The 25125-nt window shown below is 49.1% G+C and overlaps 1 protein-coding gene across 2 annotated transcripts in view; it reads left to right on the top strand.

The window, feature by feature from the left end:
- Positions 1-25125, top strand: part of LOC147749086 (retinol dehydrogenase 16-like) — a 94358-nt gene that overhangs the window by 39588 nt on the left and 29645 nt on the right. For both annotated transcript variants that reach the window (XM_086965984.1, XM_086965976.1), the window contains 3 exons: positions 6978-7304; positions 17519-17777; positions 20154-20317. In XM_086965984.1, the coding sequence (XP_086822110.1) occupies positions 6989-7304; positions 17519-17777; positions 20154-20317 (739 nt within the window). In that variant the 5' untranslated portion in view covers positions 6978-6988. The remainder of the gene's footprint in view (positions 1-6977; positions 7305-17518; positions 17778-20153; positions 20318-25125) is intronic.

The raw sequence follows: 25125 nt of genomic DNA, 5'->3' as shown, positions 1-25125 counted from the left end.
AAGCAAGAAAACGTGAGTTACAAACCACAAAGCCAATAGCAAATGGCAGGCAAAATGCATTTCCAGGTAAACTCCACAAGATGTATTTCTTATACCACACAGTATGGTAGGCTGCAACTTAAAAACAAGCATTTGCAATGCAATAGGTCTCGCATTAGGAAAGTTTGAGCTATTGGTCTTGAAAGTGGCAATTTTTTAAATTATGTGTTGGTTTTGAAAATAGCTAAATTAATAGCTTTGTCATTTACAATGCCAATAGTTATAACTTTCGCAAATGTGACACCTATAACCTGGGGTTGCGCTGAGGGATGCTGTGGTGGTGCTGAGTGGTGCTGAGTGATAATGTGGTGGTGCTGAGTGGTGCCGTGTTGGTGCTGAGTGGTGCTGTGGTGGTGCTGAGTGGTGCGGTGGTGGTGCTGAGTGATAATGAGGTGGTGCTGAGTGATAATGTGGTGGTGCTGAGTGGTGCTGTATTGGTGCTGAGTGGTGCTGTGGTGGTGCTGAGTGGTGCTGGGGTGGCGCTGAGTGGTGCTGTGGTGGTGCTGAGTGGTGCTGTGGTGGTGCTGAGTGGTGCTGAGTTATAATGATGTGGTGCTGAGTGATAATGCGGTGATGCTGAGTGGTGCTGTGGTGGTGCTGAGTGATGCTGGGTGGTGCTGAGAAATGCTGTGGTCGTGCTTAGTGGTGCTGTGGTGGTGCTGAGTGGTGCTGTGGTGGTGCTGAGTGGTGCTGTGGTGGTGCTGAGTGATGCTATGGTGGCGCTGAGTGATTATGGTGTGGCGCTGAGTGGTGCTGTGGTGGTGCTGAGTGGTGCTGTTGTGGTGCTGAGTGGTGCTGTGTGATGCTGTGGTGCTGCTGGGTGATGCTGTGGCGGCGCTGAGTGATGCTGTGGTGGTGCTGAGTGATGCTGGGGTGGTGCTGAGTGATGCTGTGGTGGTGCTGAGTGGTGCTGTGGTGGTGCTGAGTGGTGCTGTGGTGGTGCTGAGTGTTGCTGTGGTGGTGCTGAGTGGTGCTGTGGTGGTGCTGAGTGGTGCTGTGGGGGTGCTGAGGGATAATGTGGTGGTGCTGAGTGGTGCTGTGGTGGTGCTGTGGCGGTGCTGAATGATGCTGTGATGGTGCAGAGTGGTGCTGTGGTGGTGCTGAGTGATAATGTGGTGGTGCTGAGTGATAATGTGGTGGTGGAAGAGTGGAGAGGCCAAGACAGTGAAGGGGCAGGAGAGAGTGAGACAGAAATAGAGGAAGAGTGGAGAGTGGAGAGGCCTAGGAGACAGTGAGACGGAAACTGAGGAAGAGTGGAGAGGACAAGATAGTGAAGGGTAATGCATGTGGAGCAGAAGATAATCGGACAACCAACGCAAAGGGGCAAAACAACGAGATGACACAATCATCGCAGCCAGGGCTCAACAGCTGTGTCCTGGACAGCCAGTAGAATGGCAGTGTGCAGTCTTGGCAGATCCGCCTAAATGGCATTTCCATCATACAGCCATGCAAAAGCAACACATACCGCTTTCTAAGTCCAATGCACTTGAATATTCTAAATGGTCATTCTATGTATAAAGCACACTAATGAAGCCTTCCGAATAGAGTAAATCAGTGTCAGTTCTTTAGGGTGACTATCACTGTCCATCAATTTGCGGTGTCTTCTCTGTTGTGTTGCAGCTGACAGACATTCTTACATACTTTGCTAGGATAAGCACAAGGTGTCATTCTGCAAGCTGAGCGAAGTTACAATATATGATCAAAGGAAAAGATGTTTGTCTAGTGCGACAATGACAAATCACCCAAAAAAAGCTTCACTGAGGGAAAATTGTAGTAGTGTTATTCAAAAAAACTGGACGTGATGCCAATGAGAAAAGCTGGACGAGATGCCAGTGAAGAATTTTCAAGGGAGGACAGAGCTCCCAGATACTCAGAGAAAAGGGAGAGTGGCCAGCACGTGGCTTTGCAATCATCGACGCTGCAAAGCAGAATTAAAAGAGAACAGCGGAGGGAGGTCTCGAAGCTATAAAAATGAATGAATGACAGAGCTGTAATGTTCCCCCTTTTCAGTATTTGGGCATTAACATTAAACATCTGCATTTTCAGGGTCAAGGGATACAAGCATTTAAGTAGGTCCTCTTTCAGCAAGCAGCCACAGTGTGTGCTCTGTGACTGTAGAGGATTGTTAATTAAAGGGTTAAGGGCGGACTTGTAAATCCGTTCCGGTGAGAGATTTTCAGACATCTGGTTCGTGGGACAGCAGCAAAAAAAAGTAATACATAGTAGTACAATGCGCCGATTTCATCTGCCAACATATTTATGGGATGTCATTTAAAGGACTTAAACAAATTCAAAAATAAGCCCTGCCTGTGGCTGTAAAGGAATGCCAACTCGTAAAGTTTGAATCCCTAAAGTAAAGGCTGGGTATGCAAGTGATTTTATAGTGGTAAAGTCAAGATTATCTATCTAGGCCCTGGTCTTTCACGGGAGAGGCATATGCAGTTCTAAAACGTGAGTGTCTTCCTGACTTACAGCATTACCGAACACAATGTTTTAAGGCCCCGGGGTGGCTGGTGAATGACTTACAATGACTACCTTTGAATATAGAAAATTACACGGAGGATGTAAAATATCTGCTGGGTGTAGTTAGGCACACTTTTCCAAAGACATATGGGCGCATGCCATCAATGTTGCTATTGCACCAGTGTTTATAAACATAGGCATAAGCCTTTATACCCAAATAGGACTTGGGTATTGTTAAAGGTAAACTGAAAATGAGCGCTGTGAGGGAGCTGGGCAAGCAGCAGACGGTCCTGTTTATGACCTGCGGAGGCGTGAAGTGGCTGGTGGCAAATGGACTCAAAGTGGCCGGTCACTTTGATTTAATAGTCTCGACCTAATACAACACAAAAAGCGGAAATAACTGGAAAATGAACTGTGTTACTCAGTTACTGCATTTGAAAGTCATGTGAGAAGCCTTGGGAACATGTGAATTTATTTTACAATACTGTACGTCAGAATAAAATAAGGAGAAGAACCATATTATCATTCCGTCATATGGAAACCTCGTTTACGTCCTAGTCTTTCATTTCACGCAAGAGCGCACTCTGGCACTTGTAGTCAAATGAACCCGCTGACCTGCCTTACTTGAAAACTATTAATTTGAAAGGTGGGTGCGAGACCCGAAATGATATGTCTTCCTGACATGAGTCATGTGGTACCCCCAAATGACACGTGACAGTACATCCAGAATACAGCACGCTTTGCACATTACCATTGGCCCAAAGAGCCATGCACAAGCAATGCTTAAAACTGAGTCACTTGTAAGCATTGCGTGTGCTGGTTACCTTTAAAGTACCTTTTCCTTGTAAGTAAAGTAACAGAACTGTAAAAACTGAAGCACACGATAAACTCAAGTACACAATCCAAATACACATGCCGTATGCTAAAGTAAAACTGTACAGAGCATAGCCTACAACACCATGAAGCACAGGATTGTATTTAGTAGTATTTTGCAGCGTGCACTGCAGAGTACATGCAGGGTGTGGATACTGTGAAATGTGAAGCAGAGAGAGCACTCACGCGAAAACTGATGCGAAGTGTCAATAGAACGCAGGATACAAATGTATAGTTCGGTGAATCGCGGAGTACACGCAAAACGGTTAAAGCTGTGAGAAACGCTTTGTTTGTGCGGATTGCGGAACAGGGTATGGCTCTAGTGCAATAAAAGGTACACCTGCAGGTCTAATGTGGCGAGTTTCATCAAGCGGATCACACAAATATATAAGTATTATTACAAAGTCTACAAGAGCTGATCGGATGCTGTCCTCTGCTGTTATGTAGTGTAACTAACAGTAATGTGGAGTGAGCTAGGGATGCGCGTGAAGTCATGCAGCGGTGGTAAGAGCGTAGTGAAAACGGCATGCAACTGCATAAAGAGTTGAAAGGTGAAATACAGGTAAGTCGTGTTGTGGAGTGTAGAGCAGAACACACGCTGGTGTATAAGTTAATGAAGTGCATTGCAATCCAGTGTACATACAGAACTGTGAATGATATCATGCATTGCACATGAGGGTACACAGGGTTGTGAATAGTATAGTTCAAAACACTTGCAGTTGTCAAGTGTACACTACAGAGCAGAGCAGTTGCGCGTTACGAGAAGTTAAGTGTGCGGTGCAAGTTGTTCAGTGCAAAGTAAACAAGGCAGCGCTGGGAGGGGGGCTGGGCACGAAGGAAGGAGAAATGCGAGTCACGCCCACCATGAAGTGTGAAGCAGTGGGCGGGGAAGCAGATCCCTTTGAAGCTCTCTGAGGCCGGCCGTGAAAACAAGGCAGCGCTGGGAGGGGGGGCTGGACAGAAATGCAAGTCATGGCCTGGCGGCCGTGAAGTGTGAAGCAGTGGGCGGGGAGGTAGGAGCAAATGGTAAGGGGAGCCTTTGAAGAGCAAGGCAGGGGGATAGAAGCGCGTTCATGAGCACGTGCACTTCTACAAATCCGCATCGTGAACTCAGCTTTCTGGTTTGACTGCAATAGGTCTCTCTGCGAGACCTAATGAGACAAGCAATAAATCATCATTCAAAAGGGGCACCGAAATGCAGGCAAAATAAATAAAATTATTGTAAAAAAAAAGTAAATTAAAAAGTGCACTTTGAACTAGCCTTTCTGCTTAAAAAAAGGGAATTATTTTTAGGCAGATGTGAACAATGTGCCCATGCCTTGACAAAACAGCCAACACTATTTCAAATGCCTGACAGCAAATGCCCAGGTAATAACATTCAATTACATTTAGTTGAAACCCCTTACTGTGCACCATAAAAAAATCTAAATAAAATAAAAACGTGGTGACATTTAAAATTTCAAAAGTACGGCTACATTAAAAATTAACACACACATGTGAAACATTAAAACACTGGATTTTGTAGGCAAACTCAGAATAGCCAGTAGAATACACTGGCTGAATTACCTCTACTTCAGTTATAGTAAAATTGGAGGATTTTCTGGACATTTCAAAATCTAAATGAGGTCCTACGTGTTTTACTTGATCAAAACTTTAGCCCCTTTGCAGACTATGGGGTCGATTCAGATTCGGGAAAAAAAACATCCGTCCGATTCGTATCTGGAGCCCTCTCCGTACGAATCGTACACGTCCGTCCGAATCGCGTAGTACGATCCGTATCTCGTCAATCCGTCCGAATCGTCGCGAACCGTCCGAATTGCAAGGGTGAAACCATACAAGGACCCTTCACAGTGAACCGTACGATTCGTAAACATGCTGTACGACCCAACGAGTACGATGCGGACCGGGGTATGAGGACGCGATTCGTACGGTCCACGTCAGGTAAGGCAGTTCGTACAGAAAAGCACATAATCACATACACACCGTACGGTCCGTGCACCCCATGATCGCGGGGTAAGGTGCGTACCCCTGCGATCATGGGGTGCACAGACTGTACGGTTGCGATCGTAGGGTGGTACGGTGCGTACATCCCATGATCGCGGGGTACGCACTGTACCCCTGCGATCATGGGGTGTATGCACCGTACCCGGGGAGGGGCGTTCCATACCTGTTTCGGGGCGAACTCTGCTGTTTTTAGCTCCCGTAGAAAAAGGGTCGTACGGTGCATACCCGACACGAATCGTACTTGCTGGGTCGGAAAAACCAGCCACGAACCGTACAGATGTCGCGTACAGCGGGTTCCAAGGGAGATTGGTACAGGGATTTGATTCGTACAGTCTCTGTACGATTTGTACCGAGTCCAGCTCCTGGTACGAATCGTACTTCGTCGTACGTACGGGGGACGTTGCAGGGTACGATTTGTATGGGAAAAACGCTCCGAACGGCTATTTCCCAAATCGGAATCAACCCCTATATGTCAAGCTGAGAACCAAAATGGAGGCTGACAAAAGTGGAAAAGCCAAACCCCAGAAGCAAAGACCCAGCTCAAAGAACAGCAGTCTAAAATAGGGAACACGAGCAACACAGGGACTAATGTCTCTGTCATCTCTATTTAGCGCACCAATCTACAAAACATAGGGGCACCATAAATTAAATGCACTGTCCTCGTTCCATTAAAAACACTTTTAGTTGTTAAAATAAGCCATATACATATTGAAACACATTTAAAATCAATGTAAACTTTCATTTAAGTTATTTATGACAGCAGTTTCTCAAAGTTTTATTTTTATCTTTCAGTGGTGGGGATGAATAAGGTCACTTGACGTTTATTATTTTCAAATGTTGCTTATTTTTTCATTTTTTGTTTAGGAAAAAATTAAATACACCAGATTATAGGCCTTCTTTAGCGTCTGGTTGATGGGGTAATCCAATCATAATTGTGGAGTATGTCCCCTCCATGTATTAAAAGCGCATTAAAGCCGACGGTACTTGTAATATGGTGGAAGGACTATCCGTCAGGTTTCAACAGAGTATCTTATTTGCTAGAGTCCAAATAAAGTTGCATATTATTTGGGGGATATCTTCAATCCCTTTAGGAGCAATATAGATATTCAAAGATGCTGTATCACAAATATATTAGGTGCCGGATTTAGAGTTATTCGAACAGTTACTCTGTCATAAAAGTAACAGATTTCCTGTTTTTACAAGTGCATTATATCCCAATGTACTTTTAATAAGGAGATATCAGTCACGGTGCGAAGGAGTAACTTTTCCACCCAACTCAACTAAATCGGCTTCTAAATTCTTTTTTACTCCTGCAAAAGGGAGGATTCATGGTTATTCACTTGTGTTCACCCAAATCATGTACATTTATTTTATATGGAATAATTTAAAACCACTTCACATTCTACTTTTGTGTTAACTCCAGATGTGCTTCATGAAACAAATGTAGAATTTAAGCGATGATAGAAACAGAAACATTGGCCAATAACGGATTTGGCTTTAGTATTTACAGCAATAGGAGTCCAGAGTTAGGCTGTGTGGTATACACAAGTTTGGAGAATTGTTAATTATTTTATTGCTCTTCTTTCCTCCTTCGCCAGGCAGAGGATCAATGATGTGGCTGTACTTGCCAGTCCTGTTGGGCCTGTACTTTCTTTACCGCTGGTACAGGGAGAGGGAGGAGATACCAAACCTCCCAGGTAAGTATGTGTTTATCACTGGGTGCGACTCTGGCTTTGGGAACCTGCTGGCACGAAAGCTGGACAAGCGTGGGTTGCGTGTCCTTGCAGCATGCCTGACGCCGAAGGGAGCGGAGCAACTGAAGGAGAGCACTACCCAGAGGCTTCAGACGGTAATCCTGGACGTTACCGACAGCAACAGCGTGGCTGCTGCAGCCCAGTGGGTAAAGGAGCAAGTGGGAGACGGAGGTGAGTACAATACCACCTGCTTGTGTTTTTTTTATCAATCCACATAAATACATTGGGGCAGATTTACAATCCCCTTGCGTCTCATTTGCGCTGCCGTTGCGTCACTTCTGTGACGCAGCGTGGTTGTAAAGCTAGCCCCATGCTGCGACGGATATACAACGTGACGCATCTAGGGAGATGCGTCACGCTGTAAAGCCCTGCGCCAGGTTTCATCTAAGTTGCAACATAAAAGACACAAGCTATTACATTGTTAGCCCATGCAAGCAATTGTCCTACCAATCTTTATTTGTATAGAAGAGTTATATAGCGTCAAGTAAGAAAGAAAATGGCATAATGAAGGCATTTACTTAGTGGGCCCCATGGACGTTGACATATGGTAAAGATACCTTGGAGCACTGGCAAAAATGTTCTAGCAAAGCAGCCTGGAATGCAAAATACAGTCTGCACAGCAAGCTTTCGCTACAATAATTTGCAATAGAAGTAAGTGGGGAGGTCCTTATCAGTGGGTGTTTTGCAGTGTCAACACTTATTTTCATTCTGATGGTCTGAAGGTGATGTTTTCACTTTTATACTGAAGAGCAGTAGAACCAAGGTGTGAAAAATTCCATATTGATAACAGCACGATTGAATGATCACACTCTACGTTTCAAAGTATTCTATATTTATGTGCCCTATTCTGTTTCTCTTTTTGGTGAAGCTTTATGCTACCCATGCAATGCATTGAATTCTCTGTCCTGGATTGCCTGTTCCTTCCCACTTTTCCTGTCCAGTCCATGGGACAATAATTGGTGTCCGATGTCCTTGCTGTGGAGGTGGGGGAATTCGATGCGTTGTTATAATATGGTTTGCCTAAAGGCATGTGCCAGAGCACTGAGCCAAATATCGACATTTCTCTGAAATAGACCTTTTTAGATTCCTGAGAAATATAGAGGCGTTAACATCATCCAAGGGTCCAATTTACAGTGTATCCCATTTGGCTAGACAGTGAGAACCCGGAAGTCGATAAATGGGATCAAATGTAGATCAAATTCAAAGCAAAACTGATGTACTCAAGTCTCAAGAATATGTTGTAAAAATACATAATCACTACTGGCAGTCCGAATTGTCTGACAAAGTTTAGTCTCAACACCATAAAGCATACAAGGTGTTCAGTAATTGCAATGCAGAAAATAAGGAACAAAATCTTGTGATAAGTATATGATTTCTGGTCCTCTTGCCTATTGTTGGACAGGCCACATGAAGGGCCGCTCCCCCTCCGGCCGACCAGGCCCGAGCCCGGTCCCCCAAGTGTTACACACCACCACTTCACGTTTTCCGTCCCCTCCGGGACCCCTGCCTCTGAACATTTCGACCTCTTGGGCCCGATCCACTACTGACCCGCGCGCCCGACGTGGGCGCCATCTTGGACACTGCACCACGAGGCCGCGTGGCCTCCGATCGACCCTAACCCTGGGCCTGGCCAGGCCTCAGACATCCCGGCACCACCATCCACCCAGGAGGTGAGCGGACTACTTGGCAGGTCAATGGGAGAAAGAGGTGTCGATGGCTCTCCCCCGCCAGGTACCGCTCGCCCCTAGCCTCCCCGGGCGCTGGCTCCACCCCCCTGCTGGGTGTCTGGACTCCCTCATCCTGAACCCCCCAACCTCCAAGTGCGAGGGTCCGGACATCAAAGGGCAACCGCCCTATAACTGAAGCAGCTCCAGAGCAGGAAGGCAGTTGTATCTTGGAGTCGAGAGACGCAGAGAAGAACTCATCCTTGACGGACTACTGGCGCTGCCGTAGCCCTACCTTGTGAACTATCGTCCTGCCTACTGGCGCTGCCGCAACCTCCGTAAACCTTCATCGTCGTCGGGACCTGCTGGCGTGGCCGCGGACCGTTTGTACCACCATCTTCATCGGGACCTGCTGGCTCCGCCGCGGACCGTCGCTACCTTCAACCATCTCGGGACCTGCTGGCTCCGCCGCGGCCCGATCATCTAGAACGCCGAGCTCGAGGATTGAGAGCTATCCATCCACCCAATTGGTAACAAGACTGTCCCGCTACCCCTTTTCCCCACCAGAGACCCGAACCGAGGGGACCCCTGAGTCCAGACCTCCTTGTACCATTTGACCGTACTTGAAGAATTGCTGATAAAATATTGTTTAACCTTATCCTTGTGTGGTGTCCGTCTGTGGGGGGGGAAGTTACTTGTCTGTACGATCGCTGGAGACGGCTCTCCCTGGAGACCTCTCCCCTTTTACTCGGCCGACCCTCCCGGTCCGTCTAACATTGGTGGCCAGCGGCGCGATCCGAATCACCGCATAATCGTACAGAGAGTAGCTCACCCCACGACAAAATCACGATGACAACCAAAGAAAGCGGATCCACCGAGAAATTTCAGATGGAGAAATTGGAAGAATACAGCCATCGTGAATTAAAACAATTCTGCATCGAACTAGGTATCGCTACCACCGGTCTAAGTACCAAAGATGATTTCAAACAGGCCCTGGAGTCCTGGGCAGAAACCGGGGCCGTCAGACCCCCGGACCAAAATATCGCAGCAGTAGAGAAAGACATCGCAGCTCCCGAGGAGCGAAGAACGGGCCTCTCGCAAAACGAGATCCAGGAACGAGAAAGAACAAGACTACATGAACTAGAAATGGCCCGGCTCAAAATGGATGGTGAACTCAAGTTGGCCGAACAGAAACTGAATTTAGAACATATGAGGCTCCGAGAGGAAAGAGAGGAAAAACAGAGACAAAGAGAGCTCGAGGAAAAAAGACTGGCATATGAACATGAGCGCAAATTAGCTGAGATAGACTTACGCAAGCAGAACAAGGAATCAGGGGCGACCGAGCAACCCCGCACCCCGGGAGCAGCAGATAAGAAGGTACACATCCCCAAGGATGTCGTTCGAGAATACTTCCGAGAGGACGACATCCAACAATGGTTCAAGGCCTACGAAATAGCTATGACCTCCCACCGGATCGATCGAAGCGACTGGGGAGCCGGTCTATGGGGGAGATTCCTCAATGAGGGCCGCGATGCCCTGCTACAGCTCCCGGACCATCTGATGACCTCCTATGACCACATGAAAGCGGCCCTCCTTACCCGATATGGGCTCACACCCGAGATGTACCGCCAGAGGTTCAGAGACTGCACCCGCATCCCGGGTACAACTTGGGTGGAGTACGTTAACTATTTCAGCAGAGCCTTCGAGGGTTGGATCAAAGGAAGCAATGTCACCACTTACGAACAGCTCTTCAATCTCATGGTGTGGGAGCATCTGTCAAACAATTGCTTCATCGAGCTCCGGCAGCACCTCCTCGACAGCAAATTGTCTGATCCGCGGCAGCTCGCAGCCGAAGCTGACCGGTGGGAAATCACCAGAGTCGGCCGAAATGGGTCCTATGAACAGAACCGAAACCACCACGGTCAGCACCGTCCCCGAGGAGGAGGGGGCCAAGGAAGAGGAAGAGACAGCACTCCGGCCACCCCCGCTGCCAGCACCACTCCCCCGGCCAACCGGGGCAGCACCCCGGCACGACCGGGATATAGGGCCAATGTCACGTGTCACCGATGCCAGCGAGTCGGCCACTACGCAAACGACCCAAATTGCCCACAGAACCAGAGCCCGAGACCCCGCCAGGTGGCTGCCGCTGCCCTGGGGGAAGAACAGATCTCCGAGGAACAAGAAGAATATGAGCAAGAACATCAAGAATGGGAGCCAGCCGCCATGGCTCTAGCCTGCTTATGGGGGAAAGACATGGTCCAGCGGGTCCCCCTACCCGCTAACACCCGGAAGTACAGCCAATGGGTGAGCATCAATGGACGCCGGGCCGAAGCCCTCCGTGACACCGGGGCCAGTGTAACAGCCGTCCGCTGTCACCTGGTGACCCCAGAACAGTTCCTACCAAATATTCTCTGCCCTGTCCGTTCAGCCGATAACTCGGAGAGTCTGTGTCGGATGGCCTGCGTCCCTTTCGAATGGGGAGGAGTCTCCGGCATGTTGAAGGTGACGGTCCGAGACGATGCCCCCGTAGACTGCCTCCTGGGGAATGACCTTGAAAGCTCTCCGTGGGCAGCCGTAGAACGAAGAGAACACCTGGGGATGTTAGGCATCCCAGACTGGGCGTGCGTCACCACCCGGTCCATGGCCGCCCGTGCCAATCTCCGACCCGAGGAGCCTGAATGGCCGGCGCCTCCTCCCCCGCTTGCGCCAGTCGAAGACGCCGACCGGGCCGTCCCTCCAGAACCAGCTCAACCTCCGGACCTCTCTGGCCTCGACCAGTGGCATCAAGAGGGGGGACCCACACAGGAGCAGTTTCGCCAAGAGCAGAAGACCTGTCCCTCCCTCGAGGGACTCCGCCAACAAGCCCTCGCCCAGAGCGCAGGGGATACCTCCGGAACACATTGGGTCTATTGGGACACTGATCTGCTATACAGTGAACAAAAGATCGCGGAGTTGGGGGCCAGTCGAGTGCTAGTGGTGCCCCTCCGTTTTAGAGACTTCTTGCTAAATCTGGCCCACGATGTCCCCCTGGCTGGACACCTGGGTCAGGATAAAACTTACAGCCGCCTAGTGACCCACTTCTTCTGGCCTAAAATGAGGAATGATGTACTCCAGCATTGCCGATCTTGCCCCACGTGCCAAGCCAGTGGGAAGAGCGGCCGCAAACTAAAAGCCCCCCTGCAACCATTTCCTGTGGTCACCACCCCGTTCGAGAGGGTCGGGATAGACATTGTGGGGCCCCTGGACCCCGTACAGCACAAGGACATCGGTTCATCCTGGTACTGGTGGACCACGCCACCCGCTACCCCGAGGCTGTTCCCCTGCGAACTGTGACAGCCCCGGTAGTCGGCCGGGCCCTGATGGGGATCTTCTCCCGTGTGGGTTTCCCCCGAGAAGTCGTCAGCGACAGAGGCACGAACTTTATTTCAAAATATATGAAATCCCTCTGGCAACAGTGTGGGATCACCTACCGATTCACGACCCCCTATCACCCTCAAGGAAACGGACTCGTTGAGCGGTTCAACCGCACGCTCAAAGGGATGATTGGGGGGTTGGAAGAGCCCCTCCGTCGCCAGTGGGATGTGCTTCTGCCGTGCCTCCTCTTCGCATATCGAGAAGTCCCCCAGAAGTCCCTCGGCTTCAGCCCGTTTGAACTGTTGTATGGACACCCCATACGGGGGCCGCTCAGCCTAGTCAAGGAAGGCTGGGAGATGCCCCCTCTAAAGAACCCTCCAGATGTCTTCAAATACCTCCTAACCCTCCGCAACCAAACCCGACGGTTCAGAGAGCTGGCAAAAGCAAACTTGGAGGCCAGTCAAGAGGACATGAAAAAGTGGTATGACCAAAATGCCTCCTCCATCGAATTTGAACCCGGCCAACAAGTATGGGTGATGTCCCCCACCGAACCATGCGCCCTGCAAGACAAGTGGACGGGGCCCTTCAAAGTAGTCGAGCGCAAGGGCCCTGTCACCTATCTCATCGACATGGAATCCTCACGGAACCCCCTCCGGGTCCTCCACGCTAATAGACTGAAACCCCATTTCGTGCGTTCAGAACTCAGCCTTCTGATGGCCACAGACAATGGAGCCGAAGAAGACTCCGAACCCCTCCCTGACCTCCTACGGACTCGGGAGAAAGACGGCTCCGTGGACGGGGTCCGACTCTCGGAGGCCCTCACCCTGGAACAACGCCAAGAATGTCGAGACCTTCTGCTGCAGTTCGCCAGCCTGTTCTCCCTCACCCCAGGTGTCACCTCCTGGTGTGTGCACGACGTGGACACGGGGGACAGCCCCCCTATCCGCCACCGGGCCTACCGCGTACCAGATCGGGTGCGGGCCTGCATCCAAGAAGAAGTAACCAAGATGCTCACGCTCGGGGTCATTGAGCCCTCAGACAGCCCCTGGGCCAGCCCAGTAGTACTGGTCCCCAAAGCAGCCACTCCCGGCACCACACCGGAACTCCGGTTCTGCGTCGACTACCGGGGCTTGAATGCGGTCACCAGAACAGACGCACATCCCATCCCCCGGGCAGATGAACTAATCGACCGCATGGGAGCTGCCCACTACCTCAGCATTTTCGACCTGACGGCGGGCTACTGGCAGATCGGCCTCACACCCCGGGCCCAAGAACGATCTGCGTTTTCCACTCCTGACGGCCATTATCATTTCAAGGTCATGCCCTTCGGCATGAAGAATGCCCCAGCAACGTTTCAGCGACTCGTTAATCAGGTCTTGACCGGACTCGAAGGATTCAGTGCCGCCTACCTAGACGACATCGCTGTATACAGCCACCACTGGGCCGACCACCTCCACCACCTCCGAGAGGTGCTACAGGCCCTTCAGCGAGCTGGCCTCACGATCAAGGCCAGCAAATGCCAGATTGGTCAGGGGTCCATGACCTACCTCGGACACCAGGTGGGAAGCGGCCTGGTGGCCCCTCTGCAGCTCAAGATCGCCGCCATCCAGTCCTGGCAGCCCCCCATCACCCAGACCGGGGCTTGAATGCGGTCACCAGAACAGACGCACATCCCATCCCCCGGGCAGATGAACTAATCGACCGCATGGGAGCTGCCCGCTACCTCAGCATTTTCGACCTGACGGCGGGCTACTGGCAGATCGGCCTCACACCCCGGGCCCAAGAACGATCTGCGTTTTCCACTCCTGACGGCCATTATCATTTCAAGGTCATGCCCTTCGGCATGAAGAATGCCCCAGCAACGTTTCAGCGACTCGTTAATCAGGTCTTGACCGGACTCGAAGGATTCAGTGCCGCCTACCTAGACGACATCGCTGTATACAGCCACCACTGGGCCGACCACCTCCACCACCTCCGAGAGGTGCTACAGGCCCTTCAGCGAGCTGGCCTCACGATCAAGGCCAGCAAATGCCAGATTGGTCAGGGGTCCATGACCTACCTCGGACACCAGGTGGGAAGCGGCCTGGTGGCCCCTCTGCAGCTCAAGATCGCCGCCATCCAGTCCTGGCAGCCCCCCATCACCCAGACCGAGGTACGCGCCTTTCTGGGACTCACGGGCTATTACCGACGGTTCGTGAAGGACTATGGTAGCCTAGTGGGGCCCCTCACAGAACTTACGTCCAAAAATCAACCAAAGAAGGTCAACTGGACCCCAGATTGTCAAACAGCCTTCGAACAACTGAAGGCCGCCATGTGCTCCGCCCCTGTGCTCCAGGCCCCCGACTACAGCCGGGAATTCGTCGTCCAGACGGATGCCTCCGACCACGGCATTGGGGCGGTCCTGTCTCAATTGAACCCCGAAGGCCTTGATCAGCCAGTGGCCTTCATCAGCAGGCGACTCCTGCCCCGAGAACAACGCTGGAGCACCATCGAGAGGGAGGCCTTCGCTGTGGTATGGGCCCTCAAAAAGCTCCGGCCCTATCTCTTTGGCACACACTTTCGGGTACAGACCGACCATCGACCCCTGCAGTGGCTGATGCAGATGCGGGGGGAGAACCCAAAACTACTTCGTTGGTCCATCTCTCTACAGGGGATGGACTTCACTGTGGAACATCGACCTGGACAAGACCACGCCAACGCGGATGGCCTGTCACGCTTTTTCCGCCTCGACGAGGAGAGTCCCCAAGAGGATGGGTGACTCTCCCCGCCTTCAGCTGGGGGGGACGCATGTTGGACAGGCCACATGAAGGGCCGCTCCCCCTCCGGCCGACCAGGCCCGAGCCCGGTCCCCCAAGTGTTACACACCACCACTTCACGTTTTCCGTCCCCTCCGGGACCCCTGCCTCTGAACATTTCGACCTCTTGGGCCCGATCCACTACTGACCCGCGCGCCCGATGTGGGCGCCATCTTGGACACTGCACCACGAGGCCGCGTGGCCTCCGATCGACCCTAACCCTGGGCCTGGCCAGGCCTCAGACATCCCGGCACCACCATCCACCCAGGAGGTGAGCGGACTACTTGGCAGGTCAATGGGAGAAAGAGGTGTCGATGGCTCTCCCCCGCCAGGTACCGCTCGCCCCTAGCCTCCCCGGGCGCTGGCTCCACCCCCCTGCTGGGTGTCTGGACTCCCTCATCCTGAACCCCCCGACCTCCAAGTGCGAGGGTCCGGACATCAAAGGGCAACAGCCCTATAACTGAAGCAGCTCCAGAGCAGGAAGGCAGTTGTATCTTGGAGTCGAGAGACGCAGAGAAGAACTCATCCTTGACGGACTACTGGCGCTGCCGTAGCCCTACCTTGTGAACTATCGTCCTGCCTACTGGCGCTGCTGCAACCTCCGTAAACCTTCATCGTCGTCGGGACCTGCTGGCGTGGCCGCGGACCGTTTGTACCACCATCTTCATCGGGACCTGCTGGCTCCGCCGCGGACCGTCGCTACCTTCAACCATCTCGGGACCTGCTGGCTCCGCCGCGGCCCGATCATCTAGAACGCCGAGCTCGAGGATTGAGAGCTATCCATCCACCCAATTGGTAACAAGACTGTCCCGCTACCCCTTTTCCCCACCAGAGACCCGAACCGAGGGGACCCCTGAGTCCAGACCTCCTTGTACCATTTGACCGTACTTGAAGAATTGCTGATAAAATATCGTTTAACCTTATCCTTGTGTGGTGTCCGTCTGTGGGGGGGAAGTTACTTGTCTGTACGATCGCTGGAGACGGCTCTCCCTGGAGACCTCTCCCCTTTTACTCGGCCGACCCTCCCGGTCCGTCTAACACCTATACACGAGTAAATCTAAAATACCGAAACTAAGCCTGAACTAAGTAGTGTTAATTGGGGAAATCCTAATCAGATCCAGTAAAGCAGGAAGGTATAAGCGTTGCAGAGATATCTGTAGAAGTTTTCCAAAATCTGGACTATTGCATAGCATAAAGCCACAAAACAGAAGTATAGCAAAGAGGATTGTACCCCTCTGAGCCTAAAAGGAATCTGCCAAAAGCGTGTGGCCACCAATTAAAACTCCACAGAACATTCGAGAAGACCACTTCATATATCCCAGCACTTTTCCACTTTCTCAAAGTAAAACTGGGCAACGGTTTTCAATACTCGCATCACATGGTCCGAACATCAGTTCATTCTAGGATTCCTCCAGTCTCTAGATATAACATGAATAGGTGTCCTCCTTTTGTTTGTCAGCACCTCTCGTCTTTGCCAAAAGTTCTTGTACCGAACCTCACTATCTCTCATACATAATGCATCTTTAACAATGAGACCATATGAATGCACCTGCAAAGAAGAAGAAAACATTGCAACCAGAGGAAACTTTCACATTGAAGGTTAAAGATTAGAGTCCAAATGCTTAAGACCTTTTATCAAGCTAAAGTAGCAAACACTTCAATGCACATTTAACTAAGTGGCTTTGGAAACATATACGGTTACAAAATAAAAGCAGGGTAGTCTTTAAATAAAGACATAAGTATATTCAGAGTTAACAAAATAATTAGATATTGTAGATATATATGAAACTGCAATTTGGTATCATATAAGAAAAACATTAGTATGCACACTCAATTATACAGCAAATGCACCTTCAGTATTCGGGTCAAGTGCACCACTGTACGTTATTGATATTAAAGCACACAAATATATGGCCCTACACGCACGTATATATGGCATAGTCAAGACGTGAAAAGGTGGAGTAAAATTACACCGCTCCATGAGGCATGGTGTGGCGTTCATTTTCCTAATTCTTACCAAGCTCACATTAAAATCTCTAGGCGTTTTGGTATCCAGCTTGGTACTGATGAAGTTGAAATTCTCAGAAAAGGGACACATATATATGTTATCATTCCAAAATATCTATGTCAATCATTTTATTAATTCATCTTTGCAAAAGTGTTCAGCAACCTCAAATAGGTATGTTTGATGGTCAAGAAAACAAACTATAAATAAACACATGAGACACCTTTTGGAGAATTTCGAATTCTGCAGTGCACAATTCTTTAAGAAGCAACCCCCATGAATTCTTCTAGTGCCTGTGTGACAGCGGACTCCTGAAATTTAGTTTGAAATTTGCACCACAGCACAGCACCTAAGATCCCCACCTTATGTACCAGAAGAAACAGTCAACAAGGCATTGACAATGTGTCCTAAAATTTGCCCCGTGAACTGACATGGTCACAGGCTGTGTGGTGGATTTATGTTAGAATAATTATTATGAAGAGAGAGCACAAGAGTATGTGTGTTTGGCAAAAGGAATGAATTATGCAATGCACTTACTATGTATGTTGTTTCTTTATCTTTTTGTAGGGCTTTGGGGTGTGGTAAACAATGCTGGGATCGCAGTACCTTCAGCGCCCAACGAGTGGCTGACTAAACAGGACTTTCAGCGCGTGCTGGATGTGAACCTACTGGGCTTAATAGATGTTACACTGAGTATGACGCCGCTGGTGAGGAAGGCCAGGGGAAGGATCATCAATGTCTCCAGTATTGTTGGAAGGATCACTATCTGTAGTGGAGGTTACTGCATCTCCAAATATGGAGTGGAGGCATTTTCTGACAGCCTGAGGTTTGCAACTTGATCACTTACTACTGATGACGTATTCTTGGTTTTGTAGCCCATTTGATGTATGAGCGGAACATATTTGTTTAGGAGCATGTGGGTCTGGGTGGCTGATTGTTCCTGTATGCCTGGTTGGATTTTGTAGGATGAGAGGACAGGTGAGGCCATAAGGCAGAAGAGGTGAATTTGAAGATGTGGTTGTGGCTGACTAGACTGTTTCAAGTTTGTGTGCTGGCTCTTGGGTATGGATAGACAATTTATCGATTGAAGGCTGAAAGGAATTCCCCAGGAATCGGGTCTGGTAGCTGAGTGGTGTAACTGCTGATTAATCTTCTGAAGTCTAGGACATAGCTCTAACTGTGGAATGGAAAGGGTGAATCCACCAAAGATAAATTGTTGTCTTTTTTGTGAAAGCAAAAACCTAGTGGGTGGACTGTTTGGATTCATCTCAGTCACTTGTAATTATGCTTCCGCTACAATCCGGTCCTTTGTTTTTTGCTCATCATGCCATCTCAGACCGCAGCTAGCATATACAAATCAATCAAACATTTGTAGAGTGCACTAATCACCAGAGAGGGTCTCAAGGCACTGAGGGGGGGGGGGGGGGGGGGGGGGGGGAGATGCAGCTACTGCTTGAACAGCCAGGTCTTGAGAAGTCTTCTGAAGGTCAGTAGGTCCTGGGTCGTGTCACAGATGGGTGGGGAGGGTGTTCCATGTCTTGGCGGCAAAGTAGGAAAAAGATCTGCCGCCGTGGTTGTCCTGTGGATGCGTGGAACAGTGGCGAGGGCGAGGTTAGCGGAGCGAAGCTGGCGGTTCGGGGTGTAGAAGGTGAGTCGTTTGTTGACGTATGATGGGTTGGCGTTGTGCAGTGCTTTGTGAGTGTGGGTGAGGAGCTTGAAGATGATCCTCTTTTTGACTTGGAGCCAGTGCAGGTTTCTCAGGTGCGCTTTGATGTGAGTGTGGCGGGGGATGTCGTCGATGAGGCGTGCGGAGGCGTTCTGTATGCATTGAGGGTGTTACCTTAGTCTAGACTGCTGCTGACGAGGGCCTGGGTGACCGTCCTTCTGGTTTTGGTGGGGATCCATCTGTAGATCTTGTGAAGCAGACGAAGTGTTGAAGCAAAAGGAGGAGACGGCGTTGACTTGCTGGGTTATTGAGAGCAATGAGTCCAGGCTGAACCCCAGGTTGCCTGCGTGGTCGGTGGGGTTCCCAGAGCAGCCGGCCACCAAGAGACATCCCTGGCCGAGGGGGTGCGGCCGAGGATGAGGACCTCTGTTTTGTCTGAGTTGAGTTTCAGGCGAGTGTTCTTCATTGAGTCAGTGACGGCCATCATTATTTTGTGGAAGCTGGTTTTGGCGGTGGCGGGGTCCTTGGTGAGTAAGACTATCAGCTGTGTGTCGTCGGCATAGGAGATGATGTTGAGGTTGTGTGAGCGGACGATGTTGGCAAGTGGTACCATGTAGACGTTGAAGAGGTTTGGGCTGAGGGATGATCCTTGGGGCACGCCGGAGGAGATCTTGGTGGCTTCAGATCGGAATGGGGAAGGCGGACCCTCTGGGTTCTGTCGGTGAGGAAGGAGGTGATCCAGTCCCAAGCTTTGTCGGGTATCCCTGCATCTTGGAGGTGTGTGGGTAGGGTGAGGTGGCAGACGGTGTCCAAGGTGGCCGAGAGGTCCAAGAGTATGAGGGCTGCGGTTTCGCCATTGTCCAATAGGGTCCTGATGTCATTGGTGGCCATGATGATTGCGATGTCTGTGCTGTGGTTGCTGCAGAATCTGGATTGGGACGGGTCCAGGATGTCGCTCTCCTCGAGGTAGTGGATCAGTTGCCTGTTGACGATCTTGTCGATGACTTTTGCCGGGAACGGGCGCAGGGAGTTGGGCCGGAAGTTCTTGACGTTTTGTGGGTCCGCTGTGGGTTTCTTGAGAAGGGCGTTGATCTCATCGTGCTCCCAGCTTTCCGGGAAGGTGGCGGTCTCGACGGACCTGTTGATGATCTTCAGGGGTTGGGGTGCGATGATGCGATTTGCTTTGTTGAAAATCAGCGTAGGTTGTGCTCCAATAATGAACGGTCCAGCCCAAACTGCCAGGCAAGGTCCCCTCTGAACCTGAACACAATCAACCCGAAAGTAACTTCAGGGTATTTAGGTCTCTTCAGTAGTTGCATCCGAAGTCCTATGGCACAGTGAGTTTGTGAAACGATGTGGGGTATGAAAATACAATTTATCGATGGAAGGACGTAGGGCTTACTCTGGGATCTGGTTGTTGGGTAGCTACATGGTGAAACTGCCTGTGAAGCTGCTGAGGTCTAGGAAGCAACTCAGCCATGGATTGAAAAGGGTTAACCCACCAAAGCTACAATGGTGTCTTTTTTTGTATTTTAGACGGGAGATGAACCCTTTTGGAGTGAAGGTTGTCCTAATAGAGCCGGGCTTCTTCAAGACGGTGGTCACAGACAGTAAGGTTATTCAGGATAGCATGGCACGGACCTGGAAGCAAGCTTCGCCTGAGGTCAAGCAGAGCTATGGGCAAGAATTCTATGACAAGAGTAAGTTTTGTATTAAAAAATTAAACAAAGTGCTGGTCACTAGCCGCAGTATTTCCCAGCGCTTCCATATAGAGCTGAAAGGGTTGCCATGTAGAGCTGAAATTTGCAAAGGTTAAGCTAAAAGGCCTTAATTTGACTTAGGTGGCAATTGGACAGCCCTTAAATGTCTTTTCCACCCACCTCACACATTGCATTATTGGCACGAAAGCTCAGAGAATAAGTGTTCATTAGCTATTTATATGTCACATCTTCAGATACCTAAGGCTCACACAGCCTTCTCACCCTCAGGGGTTGGTAAATTGAGCACCATTAAACTTGGATATAGTAATACTTAAAAATATATATATACATATATATATATTTTTGTAAACAAAACCAGTACTTACCGCATTTTGTGTCCACACGTATTTGTGCGTTTCTTTACAGAAGGCCACCCTTCATCCAGCGCTCATGACTTATACTTTGCCCTCTGTACTCCAACCTTTGGCCCCTGTCGCACACACCAAGTGCTATCTTCTAGCACCTCAAAGAAGGGAAACACTTACCGGTGCCTGCATTCTCTAACTTTTACCCAAGCCATTGGCAGAGTGGTCCTCTCCTGGTTTGTCGGGTCAGCAAGCCTTTTTGTGCGCAGTGACTTATGTGGGAAATCCACCAAAGTTCACTTTCATAGGCTTGCATTGTCTGTATTTTCAGTCTACAGGTCTTTGCGTATTTCCCTGTCGCAGCCTAACTTTCCTCTTTTCTCCCATCTTTGTACCACTAGTACAAAGATGGGAGAAATGATAGCGTCTTTCATATGCCTAGCACTATCTCTCTGGGTCTTATTGTGGGGTGAGTTCCACAACTGCCTCTGTTCCCTGCCTTTGGTCCTTGCCACGGGCAGAATGCTCTTCGCACAGCTTGTCAGGCTGGTAGGCCCATGGCCTTTGTGTATTGTGAATTATTTGGATAATCTACCAGATTTTTGTACGATCAACAGCATTAGATGTATTTTGTTTCCATAGGAATTTTTGTGTTTTCTTGTCAAGGGAGCTACTGCACTACTACACTTACCAGTCATGACCTGTACTTTGCCTGTTCCTCTCTTCTCCTACTTAGCCTTTAAGGCTTATGGTTCCTTAATGTGTCTCTGATGCCTTTCCTCCCCAAAACTCTCTCTCTCGCTTTCATTTCTTCTTGCCTTACAATTATATTAATTTCATAGAAGTATCATCCAACTAACACCATTCCATCAGGTGTAGAAGTGAGATATATTATCTGTCTCACTGGTGCAGGGACACCCCTAGTCTACAGGTTCACAATGAGGATCGACACTGGAGTGGAACAAAACATAGGTTTATTACATCTCATGAGATGAGTCTCATCACTCAGACAGGGAGGGAGCTAACAAGTACATGTTCAAACATGGCATTTATACTTTTCGGTGCCTCGTGAAACACATTGAAACCACGTCGTCACTGTTACATAATGCTTACACAACCGCTTTGTATAATGCTTACATGCTGAACTGTTAAATCCTGATAAACTCCTACCCACGTCATCTTTGTAGATAGGCAAGGGAGGTTACAGGCATTGGTGAGCAAACAGATTAGACACCTGTGCACGTAGGCCCTTTGGCAGGGCAGGGCTGCTTACTCTAACACGCAAGCATTATCAGTACAACCAGCTTTAAGTGAACACGTAACTTCTGACTTTATGAAAGTCCCAGCAGAAACACAAAAATGGGGGCTGGAAGAGGAGTAGAGGCTAACTTAACAGAAAACATTTGTTACCGTTCAACACAGGGTGCTCCAAATACCTACTGCTATGGATTCACCCTTTCACTCCTGGGCCGACGCTATAGAGCATATACTCTGACTGCTAATACCCATTGCATTTGCATTTATTGTCCTCTGTTGATCCTTCATAGATTCTATCAGCATATTCTTTGGCTGCCTGGGTCATTTCATTGATGCAGTTGTGCTTGCATATCTCTTTGTTATGTTTACCTCAACTCTCTATAACCATAGGCGCTGGAAGTGGGATTGCGCGGGGTTGCCTCAGCACCCCCAAAATAGTCGTGCTGACTCAATATAAATATGCAGAAGGTGAATGAGCAATAAAGATGACTTTACATTTTGTTTTTACCTGCTACATTTGCTATGCGTTCGAAGACAGGGCCTATGTTGTGCTAATCTTCTCTCAAATTGCTGCCTTTTTCTTTTAACTTGTAGAATGGTGTTTACTTTTCCTTCTCTGATGCAAAGCTACAGGATATTATAAAATGAACGAATCTGACAATCTTGCTGGTTTGAAAGGAAAGGGATGTAATTTTTTTGTAGCACACATTTAAATAAATTAACTGTAAAATATTTCAAAATATATCAGTTAGGAAAGCACAAATATAGCACATTTTGTCTGAAGTTTGATGGAAAAAAGACTTTAATAGGATCAAAACAAATGAAGACACTTTACTTGGTGACCCACAAATTATATACATTATTATTATTATTATATTTAAATTTATATAGCGCAACAGCTACCCGGAGGTTTCCCGGTGCCTACGGACCCATGCTAGAAAGAAAAGAACAGCAAGTCAAGCTCAGTGATTGAATAACCACGTTTTGATGCCTTTTCGAAATTTGACATAGTTATGCTCAAAACGAAGTGAGAGTGGAAGAGAATTCCAAAGAGCGGGGCCAGTTGGGCAAAAGACTGGCCACCCATACGAGCAAGTTTGAACCTAGGGGTCACAAACTTAGCCTGCTTGGAAGATCTAAGAAGGCGAGTGGGGATGTACGGGTGAACTAAGGTGCTGAGATAGAGAGGAGCAGTGCCAGCGTTGATTCTGTGCATATAGCAAAGGGCTTTGAATTTGGACTGATTTTCAATCTTTAGCCAGTGTAAGTCCCGAAGGGTCTTGGTGATGGAGGCCATTCGAGGTAGCTGATATAGGAGCCTGGCTGCTGAGTTTTGAACCACTTGCAGCCTACGGATTACATCCTTGTTGGCCCCTAAATATAAGTCATTGCCGTAATCCAACCTGGACACGATCAGGGCTTGTACCACAGTCTTTTGAGCCCTAGGAGGCAGCAAACCTAGGATCTTTTTAACCATTTCAAAATCACGAAGCACATTGAGGCAACCTTGACCACTTGTTGACACATAAACAGTTGATCGTCTATAATGATGCCCAGGTTGCGAAGGTTGGCTAGAAAGCTTGCAAGCCATTTCAGTGCAATTCCGCCAATGCCCTTGGAATATAGAACTTGAAGAAGGCTCTCATGTGATACGGTGTCAAAAGCGGCACTCAAATCTAATAAGATGAGTGTCACTGTGTCACCCTTATCAAGTCGCTGACGGATGGTTTCAGTGACACCCAAGAGTGTTGATTCGGTAGAGAAACATGTTCTAAAACCCAATTGGGACAGATGCAAAATATTTTGGGAGCACACAAATTGAGTCAATTGGTGGTTAACATGTTTTTCCAAAAATTTTGAGAATGCGGGGAGCAAAGAAATAGGACGGAAGTTAGAAAAAACTTCGGGATCAGCATTTGCTTTCTTCAGCAAAGGGAGGATCATCGCATGTTTCCAATTAGCAGGTACTACTGCTTCAGCAAGTGAGGCATTGAGAAGTTCCATAATACATTTCAGGATAGAGGGGTCCAATGTTTTCAGAAATGAGATTGGAAAGGGATCCTTAGGGGAGCCTGATTTGATACTATTTAGGATGTCATTAAAAGACACTGTATAAAGAGACAGCCATCTGTTGAGTATGCTATCAGGATTGTCTTCTTTGTCCAATGAATCAGCCGGGGAGGTAGAATTTGCTAGTAAGTTGTTAGACTTAGGAAGCAGTTGTCCATTCGTATCAAATTCAGAATAAATGTTATCAATGTTATCATTAAAAAACACCGCTAGATGTTCACATTGAGTTTCTGTTAGTTTTGGAGGCTCCGGTTGGTGCTTAGCGCCAGACAATTCACCACCACCTTAAATAGGGTTAAATAGCTTTTTAGGGTTATTTTGAGACAGCATGATATTGTTCTTTGTGTATTCAGCGCACGCCGCTTTGTATAGTACCTGGTAACCTTTGATGGCCTGTTTATAAACCCGTTTTTCAGCTGGAGCATAGTATTTTCTCCAATGTCTCTCTAGCACTTTACATTTAGTTTTCTCTAGTTTGAGTTTGTCTGAGAACCATGGGGCAGGAGGGCGGTGGCTGTTGGTTTTATTCTTAACTAAAGGGAGGAATGTGTCAATGGACGAGGTTGGCCTGCTGTGGATGGCGTCAGCATCTGTAGTGTTGACTAATTTTATGCCCGGCATAGAGTGCAAAAGGTGAAGATTAAGACAATCAACATTAAGGGCGCCATTTGGATAGTGGGCGGATTTCCACCGCCCGTATGGCGGTGGCGATCTGCCTGCTAAAAACCACCGCCTGCTGTCAAATTTCCCCCACCACATTACCATGGCGGTGGGGGACCCCGGCAGATGGAAAGACCGTCCGCCAGTTTTCCGTCCGGTCGCATAGTCGACCGGGCATAAAACTAGCTATCATGGTGGCGGTGTCTGTGAGACACCGCCTTCCATACTAGCATAAAGGCAGGGATATTGCCGCCACGGAAAGGCAGTCGGTTTTTGCCATTGGGGGCCCGTTGCGGGCCCCCAGGGATTCTGCAGGGTGGGGGGGGGTGCACATGGAGTTCCATGCACAACATGGCAGGCACCGCGCGGTGCCTGCCACGTTGTGCATGGAAGTGCACGCTATGCCATCTTGGCATTGCGGCGGGCAGTGCCGAGAGCACCGCCCGCCGCAATGTC

This window comes from Lissotriton vulgaris, chromosome 1_1 (genome assembly GCF_964263255.1).
Source record: "Lissotriton vulgaris chromosome 1_1, aLisVul1.2, whole genome shotgun sequence".
Taxonomy (NCBI): Eukaryota; Metazoa; Chordata; class Amphibia; order Caudata; family Salamandridae; genus Lissotriton; species Lissotriton vulgaris.
This window is presented reverse-complemented; position numbering and strand designations above follow the sequence as displayed.